The sequence below is a fragment of the Oreochromis niloticus genome, linkage group LG20, assembly GCF_001858045.2.
Source record: "Oreochromis niloticus isolate F11D_XX linkage group LG20, O_niloticus_UMD_NMBU, whole genome shotgun sequence".
NCBI classification, from domain to species: Eukaryota; Metazoa; Chordata; class Actinopteri; order Cichliformes; family Cichlidae; genus Oreochromis; species Oreochromis niloticus.
The window spans coordinates 18,359,829-18,379,171 of record NC_031984.2 but is presented as its reverse complement, the minus strand read 5'-3'; the positions used below and the strand labels follow the sequence as shown (position 1 = coordinate 18,379,171).

Here is a 19,343-nt window from a genome sequence, read left to right as displayed (position 1 = left end):
TAAAAGCCAAATGAAAAAAATCCCCCACACCAATATATCACCACCACCAGCAGCCTGAACTGTTCATGCCAAACAGGGTGCTTCCATGGTGTTTAACAAAATTTGACTCTACCATCCAAATGCTAAAGTAGAAAGTGAGACTCATCAGACCAGGCAATATTTTCACAATCTTTGATTTTGGTCAGCACGTCCAGACTGTCGTCTCAGTTAACTGTTGGTGGTCCTGTGCTGCTATTTAAACTTCAAGAGGTCACAATCAGTGCACATTGCTATTATGTTATGTTTCAGCAATTCTGGAATACTCGGTACACAATCATTAACATCATAAAATCTGCAAAAGCAGAAATTTTTAATTACTCACATGATTGTGGTGTCAGTGTGTGTTTGTATCACTGTTTTTGCTGTTCACCTTTTCACCCTGTTAAGTGTCTTCTCCTTTTTACTGGCAGTGAATTGGTTTCTGTTCACTTTAGCCTCATTCACTTGATGAGCACTATCATGAGGATTCATGAAATTGTGCTGATAAGTGAAATTTATTTTAAATTAATTTCATTATACATACACAATATTTTGTATTATTGTTTGCTAGATCTGGAGAATCCAAAAATACCTACATGGTAAAAAAAACAACAACAACCCAGTATCAGGTGAAGCTATCTAGCAATATAAGATAGCAGACTTCTCCATGTGAACCAGAGACTGGCATCCTGTTGGTACCTTATAGACTACCAGTGTTTGTGTGTGTATGGCACTAGCATTACAGTGAAAGCAGAGACTGCTTAATGAAAGTAATGACGAAATCTTATATAACATCGGGGATTTTCTTACCTGAAGGGGAACACAGAGGGAATACAAGAAAGTTAACTCCTCTCTCTCGCCTTGTGTGTCTCTCACAAAACATGCACACCTATATATCTCCATTCACACAAGCACAACTTTCTCTAAACACACCAGTGCATATAAAACATGAGAAGAAAACATTTAAAATCTCAGGATGTATTACATCTTCATTACAGTAAATCGTATACCGAAATGTTTTCATACATATAAATACAGTGTAATGGTCTTCTTAATGAAATAAACTCTGGTTTATTGTTTTCATGAGTATGCTGCTATCATTTAAGGACAGTTTACCAGCTGAACAAGTGATTACCTATATCAACAAAAATGGGCATCAAACCATTAGTACAGTGGAACCCCGACTTACGAATACCCCATTTAACGAAAAATTCAAGTTACGAAGGCACTTAACGGCAATATTTCTGCCCGTGTTACGGCAAAATGCCCGCGTAACGAAACCCGCTGGCTCTGATTGGCTGAGCCCAGAATGCCTTCAGAATCATGTGACAACCCCTTGGCTTTCGTACTTGCGCTTCGCTGTTCCACTTGAACGACGTATTGTTGTTGCCGTTAGCAATTAGCCTATAGCCTATCGTTCACTCAAAAGGCGCCATGGGTGCTTCGACTTCCAAAAATTTTCGACTTACGAAAGACCCTCGGGAACGAATTAATTTCGTAAGTCGGGGCTCCACTGTATTATCATTATTATGCAAAGCTGATTGTCAAGCACACAAAAAGTATACACGTTGTGACAAGAAAAAGAAGTGAATTTACGTTTTACGTGAAATTATAATATGGGTAGATCTTCAGGTTATCTTTCCACTATTATTATTATTATTATTACTGCTATACAATGTGATGTAAAATGTGAACCCTTATGCTTATAAAATTAGCAAACACGTGGGTCTCAGTCATACAGGCCTAGAGAGCAATTGGTGCAAGGGGCAACATTTTTTCTCATTATTCTGTGGTTGCCAGGGAGGTCAATGACCAGTCTAGGCCTGCGTGACTTGGGCTTTAGGAATTGATTTCACAATGATAGCCAACAACTTCCACTTGCCAGATGGTTGGAGAGTACACATTTTTCCCCAGTGATTTCGATTGAGTGGTTACCAGATTGTTGCTGACCTGTCTCTAGCCTGTACAAGTGGTGCCTAATCCAGCAAAGATCCATCTAAGGTGCAACGTTTTTGTAAAATTGGCATGTACAGCAAGCTACATATAAACATTCAAAATTCATCCTAAAGGTAAAATACTGACATTACTGACATTTACTGTCAATAATGTGAGGCTACTTCTGTGTCTGTATGCCTATTATAAGCCAATCATCATCAATTTGTAATTAATGAAAGTATCCTATGTTGCCAGGATAGTTCTCCAACCTGATAAAATTGAACCTGGGTGAAACAAGATAACAAGTAAATCTACATCTAAGCAAAGCCAAATTAAAACCCAGTAAAGAACCTGATATTCATGAGTACAGTTTAGTAATAAGATAACTGTGTAAAAACCTTCAAAGATCACATTGTGTAGAAAACCAAGTAATTCCAATGGGTTCACTTTTTCTTGCCACCGTATAATCTCATTTTCATCATATGCTCAACCACCACACTCTAAAGTGTGTCCAAAGTTGGATGTTATGTATTTTGAACCCTTATGCTTATAAAATTAGCAAACACGTGTGTCTCAGTCATACAGGCCTAGAGAGCAATTGGTGCAAGGGGCAACATTTTTTCCCAGTATTCTGTGGTTGCCAGGGAGGTCAATGACCAGTCTAGGCCTGCGTGACTTGGGCTTTAGGAATTGATTTCACAATGATAGCCAACAACTTCCACTTGCCAGATGGTTGGAGAGTACACATTTTTCCCCAGTGATTTCGATTGAGTGGTTACCAGATTGTTGCTGACCTGTCTCTAGCCTGTGCAAGTGGTGCCTAATCCAGCAAAGATCCATCTAAGGTGCAAATTTTTTGTAAAATTGGCATGTACCGCAAGCTACATATAAACATTCAAAATTCATCCGAAAGGTAAAATACTGACATTACTGACACTTACTGTCAATAATGTGAGGCTACTTCTGTGTCTGTATGCCTATTATAAGCCAATCATCATCAATTTGTAATTAATGAAAGTATCCTATGTTGCCAGGATAGTTCTCCAACCTGATAAAATTGAACCTGGGTGAAACAAGGGAACAAGTAAATCTACATCTAAGCAAAGCCAAATTAAAACCCAGTAAAGAACCTGATATTCATGAGTACAGTTTAGTAATAAGATAACTGTGTAAAAACCTTCAAAGATCACATTATGTAGAAAACCAAGTAATTCCAATGGGTTCACTTTTTCTTGCCACCGTATAATCTCATTTTCATCATATGCTCAACCACCACACTCTAAAGTGTGTCCAAAGTTGGATGTTATGTAATTTGAGATAAAAATCATATCCTTGGATCCAGATTAACATCAAATTTTCTTTCCAGAATTTATTTTTATAAACCACTTTTCAAAGAACCACCTCTATATTATGTTGCAAAAGCACAGTTTTTGAGTTATGGGATAACAGTTCCCTTTATTTACCTTCATAAGCAATTATCTTTGACTTCTTTCATCTCTCATTCATATTTTCTTTGACATAGAGAGGAATTATCTATAACTGAAATTTCTTTGTCTACAATAAGATAGTGAATAAAAGAAAAAAAAAGGATGAAATCCAAATTTGGGAGAACTGATGTGACCCCATAAATAAAGTGGATCCATTACACTTTGCATAACTTCTTTCAAAATTCATTCTGATCCAGAATATTATGTTGAAACCCCTTTTGTTTTTGTTTTTTTCGAAATAACACACAAATGCATGAAAGGGACAAAATGGTTATAACCTTTATAATACCAGTCAAGTATGAAATCAAAAATACTGAGCATATATGTATGACAGACTTAGGTATTACAGTGGGATTATATATGGCATATTCAACAGTATCCCAACATTGCATGATTTAAGGCACTCCATTACAATACAATAAATAAAAACAACAACTATATGAAGTGGAATCAGTCTGACTGTGAGTTGTGGAGAATCCTTACTTGGTCAACCCAGTGAGAATGAATGAATACTTCACAATTATGATTCACTTTTTGTGTAAATAAATAAATAAATAAATATGTGATGGCTCTAATCTAGACAATAAGCACAACACAAATTAGTCTTTGAAGACACTTAGAGGAAAGGAATGACCTTTGTTTGTTCAGAACTGGCCAGCAATTCAATCAGTTTTGCAGAGTTGCAATTTTAATCGGAAAATATAGAAGATTTCAGTTAAGCAGTGAGATGAAAAGTGGGCCAAGTGAGGCATTGCAGATACTGTAAAATATTATGTGTGCTGCATAAACACAGGGTGAGTTGCCCGCCTATCTACAATCAGCGTATCTGAAAAAGTATCAGTTTTTGAGCAGGACAGAATTTATTCCAATGGGATGAAATGTTGAATTATTAGAGATTAATAAAATATATTAACAAGGTGACAGTTAAGAATTTTCTTTACTTCAGATGAACTTTAAATGGTTTAAGACTTTATGGGCCATTAAAATGCTGTTGGAAAGCTGTGTTAAACATCCTCGAGGACAAAACCACAACAGTGAACTTAATGGGCACAATGTTGTAAACATTAGGCTTACTGGCCAATGCAATGAACAGAAGACCAAGGTTTCCCTTAAAAGGATCTGTTAAACATACACGAGAATGAAGAAGGTTTCTCGGGTCTGTGCAACCTAAACTCCTACCATGAAATATAACAACATGAATTCCTAAACATGGAACATTAACATGGGGAACTCATTTTCAAAATGTCATTTCCATATTGGACAAAAAGAGGTAAATGTGGTACAACCAGTTTATAATTATAAAACACATTTTTCACAAGGTGCAGTGCAGATCTAATGAATCCAACTGGCCACTCTTAACAGTGACTATTTAATTTGATCTTTAATATTTACTGCTTAGTGGCAAAGTTTCACCTCCTATTGAACAGTGTTCTTCTGACATCAATTCCCTTTGTCACTCTGCCAGATCCCGTTGGCTTTATTGAGTGAGGTGTTACTGCCCTGTGTGGTATCCTTTATGGCTTTCTCAACAGCATCAGCCAAGGGCAACTTGTCCTCTGCTTCTGCCTCTCTATGGTAGAAATAGTTGAAGTTGGAAACAATGACGGGAACAGGCAAGGCAATAGTCAGCACACCTGCAATGGCACACAAGGTGCCCACCATCTTACCCCCCACGGTAATGGGACACATGTCTCCGTAGCCTACAGTGGTCATGGTAACAACAGCCCACCAGAAGCCATCAGGTATGCTGACAAACACTGTATTTGGCTCATCTACCTCAGCAAAGTAGATAGCGCTGGAGAAAAGGATAACTCCAATAAAGAGGAAAAAGATGAGCAACCCAAGCTCACGCATGCTGGCCTTCAGAGTCTGTCCCAGGATCTGGAGCCCTTTAGAGTGACGAGATAGTTTGAATATACGAAACACCCGCACCAAGCGGATGATACGCAGAATGGCCAAAGACATGTTCTGCCCTGAGCTTTCTGTTGGAGTTGTGGCCAATTCTGTAATCACAGTGACAAAATAGGGGATGATAGATATGATGTCGATAATGTTCATGAGGTTGTGGAAAAACTCTCTTTTGCTAGGGCAGACCACAAATCGCACACACAGCTCAAAGAAAAACCAACCAATGCAGGCAGTTTCAATGATGAAGAAAGGATCAGAGAAAGTTGTGGGCTTCACACCAGGTGGACTCACAGAACCTCGCGATTGGTTAAAAGGTTGTACTGCTGTGGGCACAACTGGGTCGGTCTCATCTCTGAATTCTGGTAGTGTTTCCATGCAGAAAATAATAATGGATATGACAATGACAAGGACGGACACCAGTGCTACACCTCGTGCTGCATTGGAGCTCTCTGGGTACTCAAACAGCAGCCAGAATTGTCTGTACACATCATTACTAGGAAGAGGAATCTCAACGTCCTTTAAGAATCCTTCATCTTCTCTGAACTGCTCCATGGCCTCGTTTCCAAGCTCATAGAACAGAATTTCATCTGCAAACACATCAAGAGGAACGTTAGCTGGTCGTCTAACTTTACCTCCTGACTGGTAGTAATATAAAATTCCATCAAAGCTGGGTCTGTTCCGATCAAAGAAGTACTCATTCCTCATTGGATCAAAGTATTCCATCCTCTTCAAAGGGTCCCCTAGAAGTGTCTCAGGAAACTGGTCCAGTGTTTTAAGCTGCGTCTCAAAACGAAGACCGGCAATGTTGATGATGACTTTCTGATCTCCATCATCCAAACCCCGTTTATCAACAAAGAGATCCTCACAGCACTCCTTAGCAAGCCGGTTGAAGATCATCTCACTTTCCTTGCTGCCCTCACTGCTTAGTAGCAATTTAAAGTTTGAGATCATGCTAGCACAGCTGCTACGCCCCTTTCTAGTTGGAGTTGGCATCGTCGGGGACTGTGGTACTGTAAGTGTCTGCGGAATGGGTGAAGATGAAGTGGATTCCCAAATGTATTGGGGTATAGGGCTGCAGTGGGATGGTGTAGGGGTTAGGTCTGTGGCTCTTAGATGGTAGTTGCTGGTTGGGCTGCTGTGCTCTGGGGGCATGTCCACTGTGAGAGCTGTGGTCTCATCGGCATAGGTGTCCACCTCATCTCCAAGGTTGCCAGCAAGGTCATCCAGGCTCTCAAAGTCTACCAAGGCCACCTCCATGGCTTTGGTTCAGCCAGTGCAACACACAGACTGACAGATGGGAGGTTCACACACCAGAGTCAGCGGCACCAGCAGCGTAGCAGAGCATTCAGGCTACAGTGAGACTGACATAAATACAAAAACTCCTTCAACTTGTTTTTTTAAAATCCAGTTCCTGTAGAGTTGAAGAGCAGAGAGAAAGATTATCAGTCTGTTTCTGTTAGCTGTGCAGAGCTCACCAAGACAAGCATCAGGTCATTAGAATATGACATCTGAAAACACAAATGCTAGTTTCTTGGAGAATTATTTGGAAACAGAAAGTGAGAAACATAGTTTAAGATGAAAAGAAACAAAAGAAACTGGGAGGAAGCAATGTTAACTACCGGCAAGACAGCTAGAACATGGGGGAGAAGAGAAGAGAAAAAACAAAAAGTAGTAAATTCTTTGCTGGTTCTTTCTTTTACTGGTAATGGCAGTGGAACTGTGATGAGTCAAGTAACTGTGAAAACAGCAGACATTAAACAAGAGAGCAACTACTATTTTGACACAAGTGTAGCTACAGATGTTCAGATACCTCCGACTGATCAAATCATTACCAAATTGTTGACATAAACTTTACTACTATTACTTTAAATAAGTAATACTAGTTAGCACTTCATATTAACCAATGCCTATACTGGACACTGAAGTTATTGTAACAAACAAACTGAAATGATCACAAACATAGCACCTCCTCAAACAAAAGGGATGAGAGCTGCACAACCTGTCATGACCCTGAGGGTTGTAGGAAGGGAGGATAGTCCGAGGTAACTGGGACTCTGCATACATTAGTGCATAATTAACTGACTGTGCAGTGATAGCTTGAGCCTAGTTTCTACCAGACACCAAGGCTCACATTTAAACTCCACTGTGCCATATATTTTGTCTTAGCTGTAAAACTAAGCTCTGTTCCAGCTTTGCTCTTTATATTTGTATTTACCTGTGTGTGTTTTTTCATCAGCATTCACATAGCATGAAATAGTAAGGTTGTGCGAAAGGTGTATTTGTGCCTGTTGGTGTGTGTGCCTGTGTGGAGATTTACTGTATAGGTGTGCGTGTTCTTGTACTGTATGTGTGTGTGTGTGTATGTGTGGGTGTGCATGTGTGTGTGTTAACTGTGTGAATGGGTGCTAAAGCCTGCAGATGTTTAATTAAAGACTCCAGAGATGAGTCACCACCTAAAACCAGTGCCAGTGATACCAATCCTCCTGGGAGACAAAGAGAGAGAGAGACAGAAAGCCAGAAAGAGAGAGCGAGAATAACGAGGATGATATGAAAATTATTGGGGAAACGGATGTGGGTGGATGGGATGAGGACAGCATTGCAAAAAAGAGGAATGTGTCAATGAGACAGAATGGGACTTGATAGGTGGGTGGATGGATAGACAGGATGATGAGAGAGGGCCCCTGACAAAAAAAGGAGTCTGATTGATCAAAATCAGGCAAAAAATGGGCAGAAAAATGGGATACAGAAAACCATAATGGTGACTACTGTCTTTCACAGGAATAAAATATGAAAAAAGGATCAACAAGGCCTAAATGATTCTTTAGTATTGCAAAATGTTAAAATCATGCGCTGAATCATACGATATGAAAAATACAAACTGGTAAATCATGCAATAGAAGTCTCATTTCCTCTTGAGACCTCCTGACTGGAACAAGGTCAGTTTCCTCAATTGGGACTTTCTAATGATCTTGAAACAGAATCTGAAAATCAGGCTCAACTGTCAACTTGGTTTTACATTAATACTCAGAAATAATAGACCTGCCAAACCAATTTATCAACATTTTCTGCCCCAAACTAAAAGTACGTATAGAGTTCATTTTCATTATTGCAAACTAAATTATTAAATGACTGATTCTGAAAGCACAGATTAGAGCGATTTTTATAGTTTGGCATTCTGCTTATTCCTAAACCAGGGCAGAATCTAAAGGAAGACATATGATATAAAGATAAATATATTGCAACCACTCTAAAGTCAAATTTGCTTGCTTGAATGTTGAGGAATGAACAAAGTAATCAATAGCAACAATATTCCCAAACAGACTCACACAAAGCATATCAAACAAGCAACAAGCACTTTACCTTCCTTTGCAAGAGGTTTTTTATACCATCGGCATCAAAGAATAAAAAGAAGAGTAAGAGAAAAAGGGTCCTCCACAAGTCCTGTCGCTTTCCCAACTTCTCACTTGGGATCAGAATGGTCAGCCTCTCATGGACTACTTTAGGTAACCTTATGCTTGAGTAGAAACTAGAGCTGTGGCAAAGGGTACAGGCATAACGATGCACACACACAAACACACAAAAGCAAGCATGCTCACAGGCTACAGAAAAACAAAGTCAGCAGTGGAAAGCAAACTCATTCTCAAGATTGTTAATTTTGTGTGTGTGTGTGTGTGTATGTGTGTGTGTGTGTGTGTGTGTGTGTGTGTGTGTGTGAGATTGTTTCTCAAACCATGCATATCATAAGCTGTCTGTCAGGAATCTGAGTGAGGTACTCAAAGCTTTCTAGAGTGGAACATTGCAATTAGATCCTCAGATTTCTCCATCCTTGATTTGGGCCACACGCACAGTCACACACACACACACACACACACACGTGGGGTGTTGCTATCCTCGTGGGGACATCTCATTGATATAATGCTTTCCCTAGCCACTTACCCTAACCATCCAAAATTAATGCCTAACCCTAACCCTTACCCTAAACCTAACCATAACCCAATTGTAACCCTGACACTAAAACCACATTTTGAGTGTGGAAAATATCTTCAAACTCAAGTTTTAAGTAAATTTTGGTCCCCACTAAGATAGGAAAACTAGTACAAACATGCACACACACACACACACAGGTCGTATCCATATCTGAGTTACTTACACTATCACAATCAATAATTAATTTTTAGCAACTCTCACATGTTCAACATCAGAGGAGTAGAAAGAGTGATGACAGAGTGACAAGGGCAGAGAAACCAAAACCTCCATTCTCAACCAACACAGCCTTCAATCTTCTACTGCCAACTCTACAAAGTACAGAAGCGTAGAGCTGCCACCCAGGCAAAAGAAAAGTAGAGCTATATCACGTTATAACGTGAAAAGTTTATTGTTCTAACAATTTACTATCATGTTAGTACAATAAGCTTTTCACGTTTGAAAAAAATAAAATCACGTTATTACAATAAACATAATTATCACGTTATAACAAAAAACCTTTCACTTCTTACAATATAAATATTATATTATATGAACGATGATTATGTATATTGTAATAACCTGATATTATGTTGTTCAAATGTGAAAAGTATATTGTACTAACATGATAGTATATTGTTAGAACAATAAAGTTTTCACGTTATAATGTGATATAGCTCTGTTTTTCTTTTGCCTGGGAGGCAGCTCTACGCTTCCGTAACAAAGCTCACTACTTCAATACCAATGTAACTAATTTTTCCACTGTAGCATTCTGTGTTATATATCCACCAGAACGTATTACTGTGCCATCCAAAAGTCTTGAACTATCCTTCATTTGTTTATATTTTACTTTGGGGGAGCCAGGCGTTCTCAGAATTTTTTAAGTACAATAACTCTCAAAGCTTTCTAAAGGTATTTTTGTTTTTGTTAAGCCAATTGACATGGATCTATCTACTGTTTTAAATTGGTCGTTAGGCACTTTGTTAGAAAAACATTCCCATTTCTTTTGTTGAATCTGCCAATGCCAAAAATGACACAGCCATAAATAGTATTTCTGCACCAACAAGCTGATTGTCAAAGAGATATTGGTCAGAAACTTCCCATATCTCAACAAAGGAAAAACTAATCAGAGGAAACTGGAGAAATGGAGGACAAAAGAAGTCACAGACCTGACACTGTACCTGGCAGTTGCTTCAGGCCTTTCAGTACTATTCACTGAAACCTCATCAGAAATGCTGGAAATATTGTAGGTGGAAGGGTGACTGTCAGAAGCCATTCTTAAGGGAAGGAGATGGAAAAGGCTGAAGCATGCCAAATTACACAGGAATCAGGCTTAAAATCAGTGGTAACAGACACTTACTGTCTGCAGGCATTTATAAAATAAGATGGAGGCTCTCTCTCGTGGTTTGGAGCTGCATTTCAGCCAGTGTTGCTATTGATATTTTCAAACTGATTATGAATGCAGAAAAGTACCATCAGGTTTTAATCCACCATGAAATACCAACTGGAAAGCATCTTATCTGCAGTGGTTTTTTTCACCATGGTAGTGGTTAAATACATTAACCATGAACTCCTCTGAGTGTTTATAGCTCAAAACTCACTGTTAGTAAAAATGAAAAATAGACAATGAACAAATATTTAATGGAAGTGGAAGTGATAAATACTTCAAATATACAGAACAGTGAAAACAAAATATCTTCTGTCCCCGACTAAGGCTCGACATTGTAAAACAAAGGTTTCATATGGGCCAATGTTAATGCATGGTGGGTAACTATTTTTACCATGCTATTAATATTCAGGATATCATATTGAGAAAAACTCATAAGTCCTTGTTACATATGATCCTTTAATGGTCAGAGGAAAGCCCAGCACACAACAGAAAGAGAGAGAGAGAAAAAAAGCATTTTCTACCACAGCATAGGGATTTACATCCAAGCTACGGTAATGCATGTTGCAATGAGCAGTAACTTTTAGTAAGCTATCCCTTGTGACTTTATCACATGTGTGTAAACATGAACAGATGTCACGGCCGATCTGGCTTAATTACAACCCAATCCTTTGCTGGTCAGCTGCAAAAACATGTATATTTATGTCCAACATTTAACTTTGAGAGCTGCCTTCATTTGGTGAAACGTTTCTTTTTCTGTTTTAATAAAAATGAGTGTATCCTATATGAGCCATGTGTATGCTATATACACATGCAGTGTTTCCACAAAACAATATCAACTCATTCAGAAAAACTGAAGCAAAATTTAACCTTTACACATTCACAGCGTGACAAATCATAGAGGCTCTCTCAAATTTCCTCACCAACTCATTTCCAGCAAATCGTGTCTGTTTTAACAGTGAATCAAGCTTTGTCTAAATCTAATCAGAATAAAATAATATGTAGTAAAAAATATTAAAACAAAATGACAGATTTGCACGTTGTCTGTTAAAGCTGTTTCAATTCTACATAAACTAATCTAAATTTATCTCCTCTAAATGATGCATTGTAGTCTTTGACACAAACCGCGCTTTACTGAAGAATATTTGTGATCACAAGAATAAATTTACAGCTGAGCACAGATGGTGTTTGCTCACCACCAGTGTGCACTAATTCCTGTTAACTTTCCTTTGTGTGTAAAGAATTAGCATAAAACGTTCTCTTTAAGGCCCAGTAAGTACAGTATGGTTGACCTTGCACGATGGACCCTGTGTTATGCTCCTGGGATGAGGTTGGTGGGGTGGTCTCTGGCTGTGTGAAGGCATTAGATGATATTTTTGGATCAGAGTTTTGACCCTATTAAGAAGATTAATGCAGGCTGAGCAGCTCAGTGCTATAAGCCGAGGGATCTCTTCCGTCAGATTAACACAGATACCAGTGAGTTCACACACAAGCATGAAACGCACACACACGCACCACACCCAGATGTAGATACATGGAAAAACATAATGCCCCTGAAGTCAATTATTCCAAATTTCTGTATCGCTCACACAGAAAACAATAATAATTTAACAATATCAAATTGTTAAATTGAGAAAATTAACATTTTAAGAAAAAAATATTAGCTCATTTTGAAATTTACGGTAGCAACTACATGGGCTCATTAATACTACAGCTAAGTTCCCTTTCTGTTACTACTGTACTTGGTTGTAGAGTCTTATTTCCGAAAGTGGCAAAAGTACAGATACTTGTGTTAAAAAAATACTCCACTTCTTTACTCAAGTAAAAGAGATAAAATACACTTCTACTCAAATAGCTCAAAGTAAAAAAGTAAAAAGTAGCTCTTTAAATTTCAATGAATCTCTTCACTGACCATGAACGCCAGAGCTTCTGTGCACCAGTCTAGCATAGTGCGTTACCATAAACTTCACGACAGTACCACAGACTGACCTGTTCTCAGAGATACTTTGTGTGAGAAACTGCACAGCAACTGATATTCACACACATGGAGAGATGCCAAACTGCCTTTCACTGTTCTTGTAACAGTGACAATAAAAAGCTATTCTATTCTATTCTATTTGTTGATCTGTTTGAAAAGTTGCATTTGAAATTACCTGCAACTTTAAAAATGTACTCCCTTTATGCTTCCTCCTCTTTTGTTACCTATATGCTGAACACAACCTATGGCCATCTGAAACAAAAGCACCATTCATGATGAGTCCAGCCCACTTTAAATCCCAAACATGCATTAATATTCCTTGTCCCAAAAGCAGACTGTGAAAGAAAATAATTTCCCCCGAATTATATGCATTACTTTACAGTTAACTATACAAATTGGAGAGTCCGTCATAGACCTCTGTGGTATGTTACTTAGCACTAATTAGCAAGTATTTGCATTTGGTGAAGGGACTGACATAGCTGTAAATTGATGTATGCGCTGCTTTGGAGGTCATGTGCTCTAGCTGTGTATTGCCACCAGGGGGCACTGTGAGAATTCTTAGTTGTGCCATTGTTGTTCCTTCAGTCGGACCGAAGTTATAAAGAGGGAAGACACACTTCTCCCCCTTGTGGACTGCTCACTGCCACTCCACTTCCTAGTTACACCCACTGTTTCAGCATTCAATCTATGAATAACATCACTCCTTTTGGCCTATGCCCTATAGGTTTTTTGGCAGACAATAAGATACTCTGCTTCTAATTGTAAATAAAACAGGCATTTTCCACAATGTTTGTAGAGAAAGCATTTTCAGTAAATCACTGGCATATTATTATGTTAATATCTTGATGCATGCTTAATCAACCAGCTAAGGAAATCCCCAAAAGTTGTTTCTGTTCATCTGGATGTCACGTTTTCAACGGGAAAACTCATCCAAGAGACTTATTCAGTCTCAGCTGACTGCAGGTTTCCCCAACCTTATAAACAGTACATCTGCACAATGACTGAAAATAGCACCACTGAATGACCAATGGGCTGTGAGATCAGTACCTTGATCATTAAATATGCAAATTGTCATGACTATTGTCCAACCATTGTGCAGGTTTTGTCATGACAACCCTTCTCTGTAATTGTACTATATTGTCCTGTTATCTTATACATGTTTTTTGAACATTAAACATTGTATCAGCCTTTGTTAGAAAAAAATTACATACACAACACTACAGATGTTTACTGTTTACTGAACTCTAGAAACTCAAAAACATGCACAATCATACGTGTTTACTGTACACTGAATGAATGGCCATCAGTTATCATTCCAAAGTATACATTAAAACATGTTTTATAAACACTTTCATACAGTAACACAGATGGCAATGGAGAATATGTTTGCAATCATAAAAAACCAATATCCAAATAACACATTTTTAAAATGACCTTATCTCTTCTGGTTGAGCAAATCACTAAACCACTTACTGAAATATGAATTACCAGTGTCCACTTGGTAATACAGTTTTCATAACCTGAGCCAAATGCAGCCTTTGTTTAATGTAGTTAAAAATAGATGCAAAATTGATCCTCAGTCTGTCTATACAGTATTTACTGTTCCTGAGGTCATGTGTGTGTTGTGTGTACTATAGCAGTATAAACTTTATTAATTAATGAAAAAAATAATGAATTAATAAATTGTGACTAAAGCATAAGAGCAATTTTCTTTTCTTTTATCTTAGTATCTTTTAAAACCTATTTTGCATCAGTTATTTATATTTAGTTCCCTATATTTAGCCACATAAACTGTGGTGGCTACATGATGCTGATGCTGTTTATTATTATTATTAAGTTTTTACATCATAGTTATTTATAGTATAATGCTGTGCAATGTAACAATTCGTGGGTCTAAATGGAGATAAAAGTTAGGCGTCTTGTGTTGTGTGTTTTAACATGTTGTGATAGATTTAGGAAGATTATGCTAAGAGAAACTATGGTTTGGTTATCAACTACAGTTTAAGACCTGTCCATATGAGCTAGAGTATGTAAAACATCTGGAGACAGTTGCATAACCCTCTGTGTAGAGAATCATACAACTGTGTGTGCACAGAGGTGAATTCTTTTCATGTTCATAAAGCTGCGCCTACGCATCCTCTAATGTGATTCTCAGTCATTGGGAAGTTGTAAGACAATTAGACAAATCTTATTTCCATACTTATCTTTAGCAGACTGCCCTTTAATCAACCATTTCAGTGTGAAATGCTGTTTGTACCTGACGTTTTTAATCATGGGTAGACCAATATCACCAAATGTGAAATTCTCATAAGCATTATGGACATCAGGAAAGAAATGAGAGCAAAGGAGAAGAAAAAGTAATGAATTGAAAAAGAAAAATAGAATATCAAATATGTCACGAAAGCAAAGGAACAATGAATACTACTACTACTAATAATAACAGTAATAATAATATTAAATTACAGGATTTAGAGCATTTAAAGCTTTATTGTGTAATATTACTAATTAGGCTGCTCATTCTCTTTCTCTTGACAACACTTTTTTAAAGGTATAACATTTTGGGTCAACCTTAAAGAAAGACAGAAATGTAAAAGTGACATACAACAAATGCTGCTGAATTTTACGCACAGTTTTAAAAAATAAAAGACATTTTATCTTTCACAACATTCCCTATGCTGTCAATACCAACAATGGCAGTATAAACATATATAGCTCTACATAGCATTATTATCACTTTGACCTTCCGATCAATCTATTGACCTTGAACGAGAGGTCAGTGGTCAAATGGGACATTATATTTTTAAATCCTTATGCGGTAATTTCTATATGTTGACAATACACACAGCATAGTTTTCAAGTTATGGGACTTTTTATTTATTTTTAACCAATAAATCTTTAAGTTGACCTTAAAGACACTGGTAGATGTTAGCCAAATTTTCATACAAACCCACAATGTTTTATCAGAATTCATTCAAAACTTTTAGATCTACTGTGTTGTGTTTACAGACAGAATGAAGACAGGCATGCATATGCTACATGCATGCTCTCCTTTTGTAGAGGTAATATTACAACGAAAAGGGGTATGGGTTTTATTTGTCCATACAAATTGGTTAAAACTGTTTACCGAGGCATAATTCTGAATGACATGTCATCATTTGAAAGAAAGCTATGAAACACACTGATCTGCAACACAACATCAAAATATTCCCATATTAAGATCTCCTACTCCATGTGTTTGCCTGGAGCAGATTGATAATTTAAGTGCAGTCTCCGTGAGGCATTTATAAGATGTAAGCTGTTGATGCTGACACGGGTGTGTCTGCAGGCTGCAGGCCAAGTCTCAGTGCACAACAGCTGGGACCAAAATCCTCCCTTGGCACTTAGACAAGACACACATATAACAACAGCAACAGCCAAAATGAATTCCTAGTAAATTAAAAACTTCCTGTGGAGCATCTTAATGCAAAATAGTAGGTACAGTATCTATTGAGGCAATTACACGAGTCTAACAGTGCACACTGTTGACATTCACTCAGATGAACAGATTCAAATGACAAAGATGTTTAACTGTGATATATCACAGTTAATTTACAGTTTCTTTCTCTCAAACACTAAGAAGTATAACAGCAATTCACACTTTGTAGGCCAATCTACACAATAAAATCAGCAGAATTAAATTATAGCAATCCAAGCATAAAAAAGGAAATAACAAGCAACCACCAGCAACAATAAAATCAAAATTATTCTATGTGGGTTTTTTCCTACTAAAGCTATTTTAAGATGCTCCAAAGACAATACAGATCCTTTCTCAACCAATATAGAAGAGCGCGTGGCCCCTCTTCCATGAGCAATGTTGAACCTGCAAGAGCTCATAAATACCCTTTCAAAAGTTAAATGTTTCTTAAGGTTATGTTTTTAATTCCCCCCCCTATTTATCTTCATGACCTACCTACCTCCTGCCTTCCCCATGGCCTGGCACTTTTCCTCCACTGTGTGGATTAAGCCTGTTTCAGTTACAGAAATATTGAATTATTTTTCAGAAGCCTTTTTTTGTGGCAAATCCAGACAGGGAAAATATGGCCATCTGGTCTGACTCTATTACATACCACTAATCTCAGGTGGCATACAAACAAGCAACACTCATCCACAATCCACCTACAAAATACACTGTGCATATTGTGCGAATTTTCACCTGTATTTCTGAAATTACCATATGACACATCCATGATGACTCTTTCAAGCAAGGAGAGACTAAGCCCATGGATGCATTGTATCTACAATCTCTTATATATGAGCTTGTGGGGAACATAATTCCACATAATTTCCTCAGGGATTAATAAAGTATGTTGATTCTGATTCTGATTAATAGAGTAAATAATATCATTGTGGCATTCAGAAAAAAGTGCTAAGGACACCTGTGCAGAGCTCATGGCTTTAGTTTTAGCTACTAGTTGCAAGTTTCAAAAACAGATGCTAAATATGGGGAGCTACACATCAACAGAATATTGATAATTAATAAAATTATTAATACAAGATGAATTAAATTGTATTACTCAAATGAGCAGTATCGATAGGGTACTTCACACTACTTGGCAAAGGAGTAATAAGTATTTTTTGGTGGGGTCCATCAATACACCAATAAATGGAGCTCCACAGCTTCAGTCTAACTCATTTACAAGTTCAACTTATTGCTTACTTGTTGTTTTTAAGAAGCATGCTTTTAGCTCTATGGCTGCAAAAATAAAACACTCTAAATAGCATAAAGTATTATGTCACATTATAGGACGTGAGTCGCTCAGTCTTGACGTAATGTGAGCCACTGTTTTCAAAGTTTGTTCCGTTTCCCTCCTTAACCACAATAAAATAAAAACCCAACCATTTTTTCCCCGTTTGCAGGAGGACTATCGCCCAGCACTGCACCCTGAAACAGCTGGTAAGCTAAAGGAAGCTGTGCAACTTTAGGGAAGTTGCCTACCTTGATTGCCTTGACGATCGCGTAAACTTCCGGCGAAAGTTTGATGCGTCGGGCCGTGCAGTGCCGATGGCATGATGAATGTCAGCTGGATCGACTTTAAACCACAATGCGCTTCCTGTCAGCCCCCATGCTGACCGCACCGACAGCACGTACGGCCGAGGTGCCCCGGCCAATTACCCAGGGGCCAGATGCGAGAGTGATATAACAACAGCATGATTCCGTTTAATTTGGGCAATTCCCTAAAAATCCTTGTTTTTCTTCGTCCTCCAACCAAATCTGTCTCTTTATCTCAAAAGGGGAGGAGAGAGGGAGAGAGAGAGAGAGGGAGAGAGAGAGAGACTGTGAGGCAGATTAAAGCCCCAACCTCTGCCCATCTGTTTTATGCTCTCTTGGCTGCAACATCACGATAACTTTCTATTTTCATTTCTAATTACATTGCTGAAGGAAGGAGGAGTCTGATTCTCATTTTGTCGTCATATGTTACACATTGCTTTTAAATTGGATTCGATTTTTTGGGAAATATTTGAAAAACTGTAGGCTACTCCACAAAAGCAGTGTGCTAAATTTATTACAATCTTAAGATAAATCACTCAAATTATGTTGTATAGGTAGGCCAGTAATTAATGCACTGTTGAGAATAGTACAAGTTATTTTACAGGTTCACTGACTGGCGATCATACCACTTAAACGGGATGATGCCTAAATTACTCAGACTCATACTGTTTCCTTTCTTGCCTGCCAGGCCCGGCAGGTAAGGAAGGAAACAGTATGAGTCTGAGTAATTTAGGCATCACTTATGGTTGGTTTGGGAAGCCAAACCAACCATAAAAGCAACAGGCAGAGATGGAAGACAGAAACCTGCTGGAGCTCAGTGAAGGGTTGGTTAGGATAAAATAATAACATTTGCAGATAAACAACTCCAACATTTACAGACATGTGGCATGCAGCAGTTTCTTGGAGTATTAAGCAGGAACTTCAGGCTGTCATAGTCACTGCATGTTGTCTTTTCTGTAATACCATAATAGGCGACCACATACACTCCCTGGCCACCTGTTCAACAGTAACTTGATGCATTTAGGTGTGCAGACATGGTCAAGGTGAACTGCTCAAATTCAAGTTGAGCATCAAAATAGGGAAGAAAGGTAATTTATGTGACTGAGTATTTTAGAAACTGCTGATCTGCTGGTTTAGGTTTTGCAGGTATTGGTAAAAAAAAAAAAGTGAGAGAATATCCAGTGAGCAACAATTCTCTGGGCAAAAAGTGCCTTGTGGATGTCAGAGGTCAGAGGAGAATGGACAGACTGCGCCAAGCTGATAGGAAGGTAATGGTAACACCAGTCCTGTTGCCAGTCCTGTGAGCTAGGGAGAGGAAACTGATGCTATAATTCACACAGACTCACCAAAAATTGACAGTAAAAGCTTGGATAAAAGCTGCCTAATTTGATTAGTCTCCATCTCTGCCTTAGATTTCATATGGCAGATTTGAGATGGTAGAGTCAGAATTTGGTGTAAACAACATGGAAGAACACATTCAACCTGCCTTGTATCTGCAGTTCAGGCTAATAGTGGTGTTATAATGGTGTGTGGGATATTTTCTTGTCACACTTTGGGCAGGTGATTTCACCCTAGGAAAATTTCTCTAGAAATTTTGGCATGAGGGTGGCATGCAAATCAAATTTAGTGGCAAAGTCA

General features: G+C 38.1%; 1 protein-coding gene across 2 annotated transcripts; it reads right to left on the bottom strand.

The window, feature by feature from the left end:
• Positions 1-3,434: 3,434 nt before the first annotated feature.
• On the bottom strand, positions 3,435-17,883 carry kcna10a (potassium voltage-gated channel, shaker-related subfamily, member 10a). Of its 2 annotated transcripts, none has more exons than XM_005478008.3 (2): positions 17,652-17,883; positions 3,435-6,759 (listed from the first exon to the last, which is right to left on the bottom strand). In XM_005478008.3, exon 2 carries the CDS (start codon positions 6,603-6,605, stop codon positions 4,881-4,883), a length of 1,725 nt encoding a protein of 574 aa, XP_005478065.1. In that variant the 5' UTR covers positions 6,606-6,759; positions 17,652-17,883; the 3' UTR covers positions 3,435-4,880. The 2 variants fall into 2 exon arrangements, with proteins under 2 accessions (XP_005478065.1, XP_025757271.1); XM_025901486.1 differs by lacking the exon at positions 17,652-17,883 and adding an exon at positions 8,709-8,794.
• Positions 17,884-19,343: the final 1,460 nt, after the last annotated feature.

What these genes read in the sequence shown, in the direction of transcription:
- kcna10a (XM_005478008.3), bottom strand. Translation starts at nt 6,605, where the DNA reads ATGGAGGTGGCCTTGGTAGACTTTGAGAGCCTGGATGACCTTGCTGGC.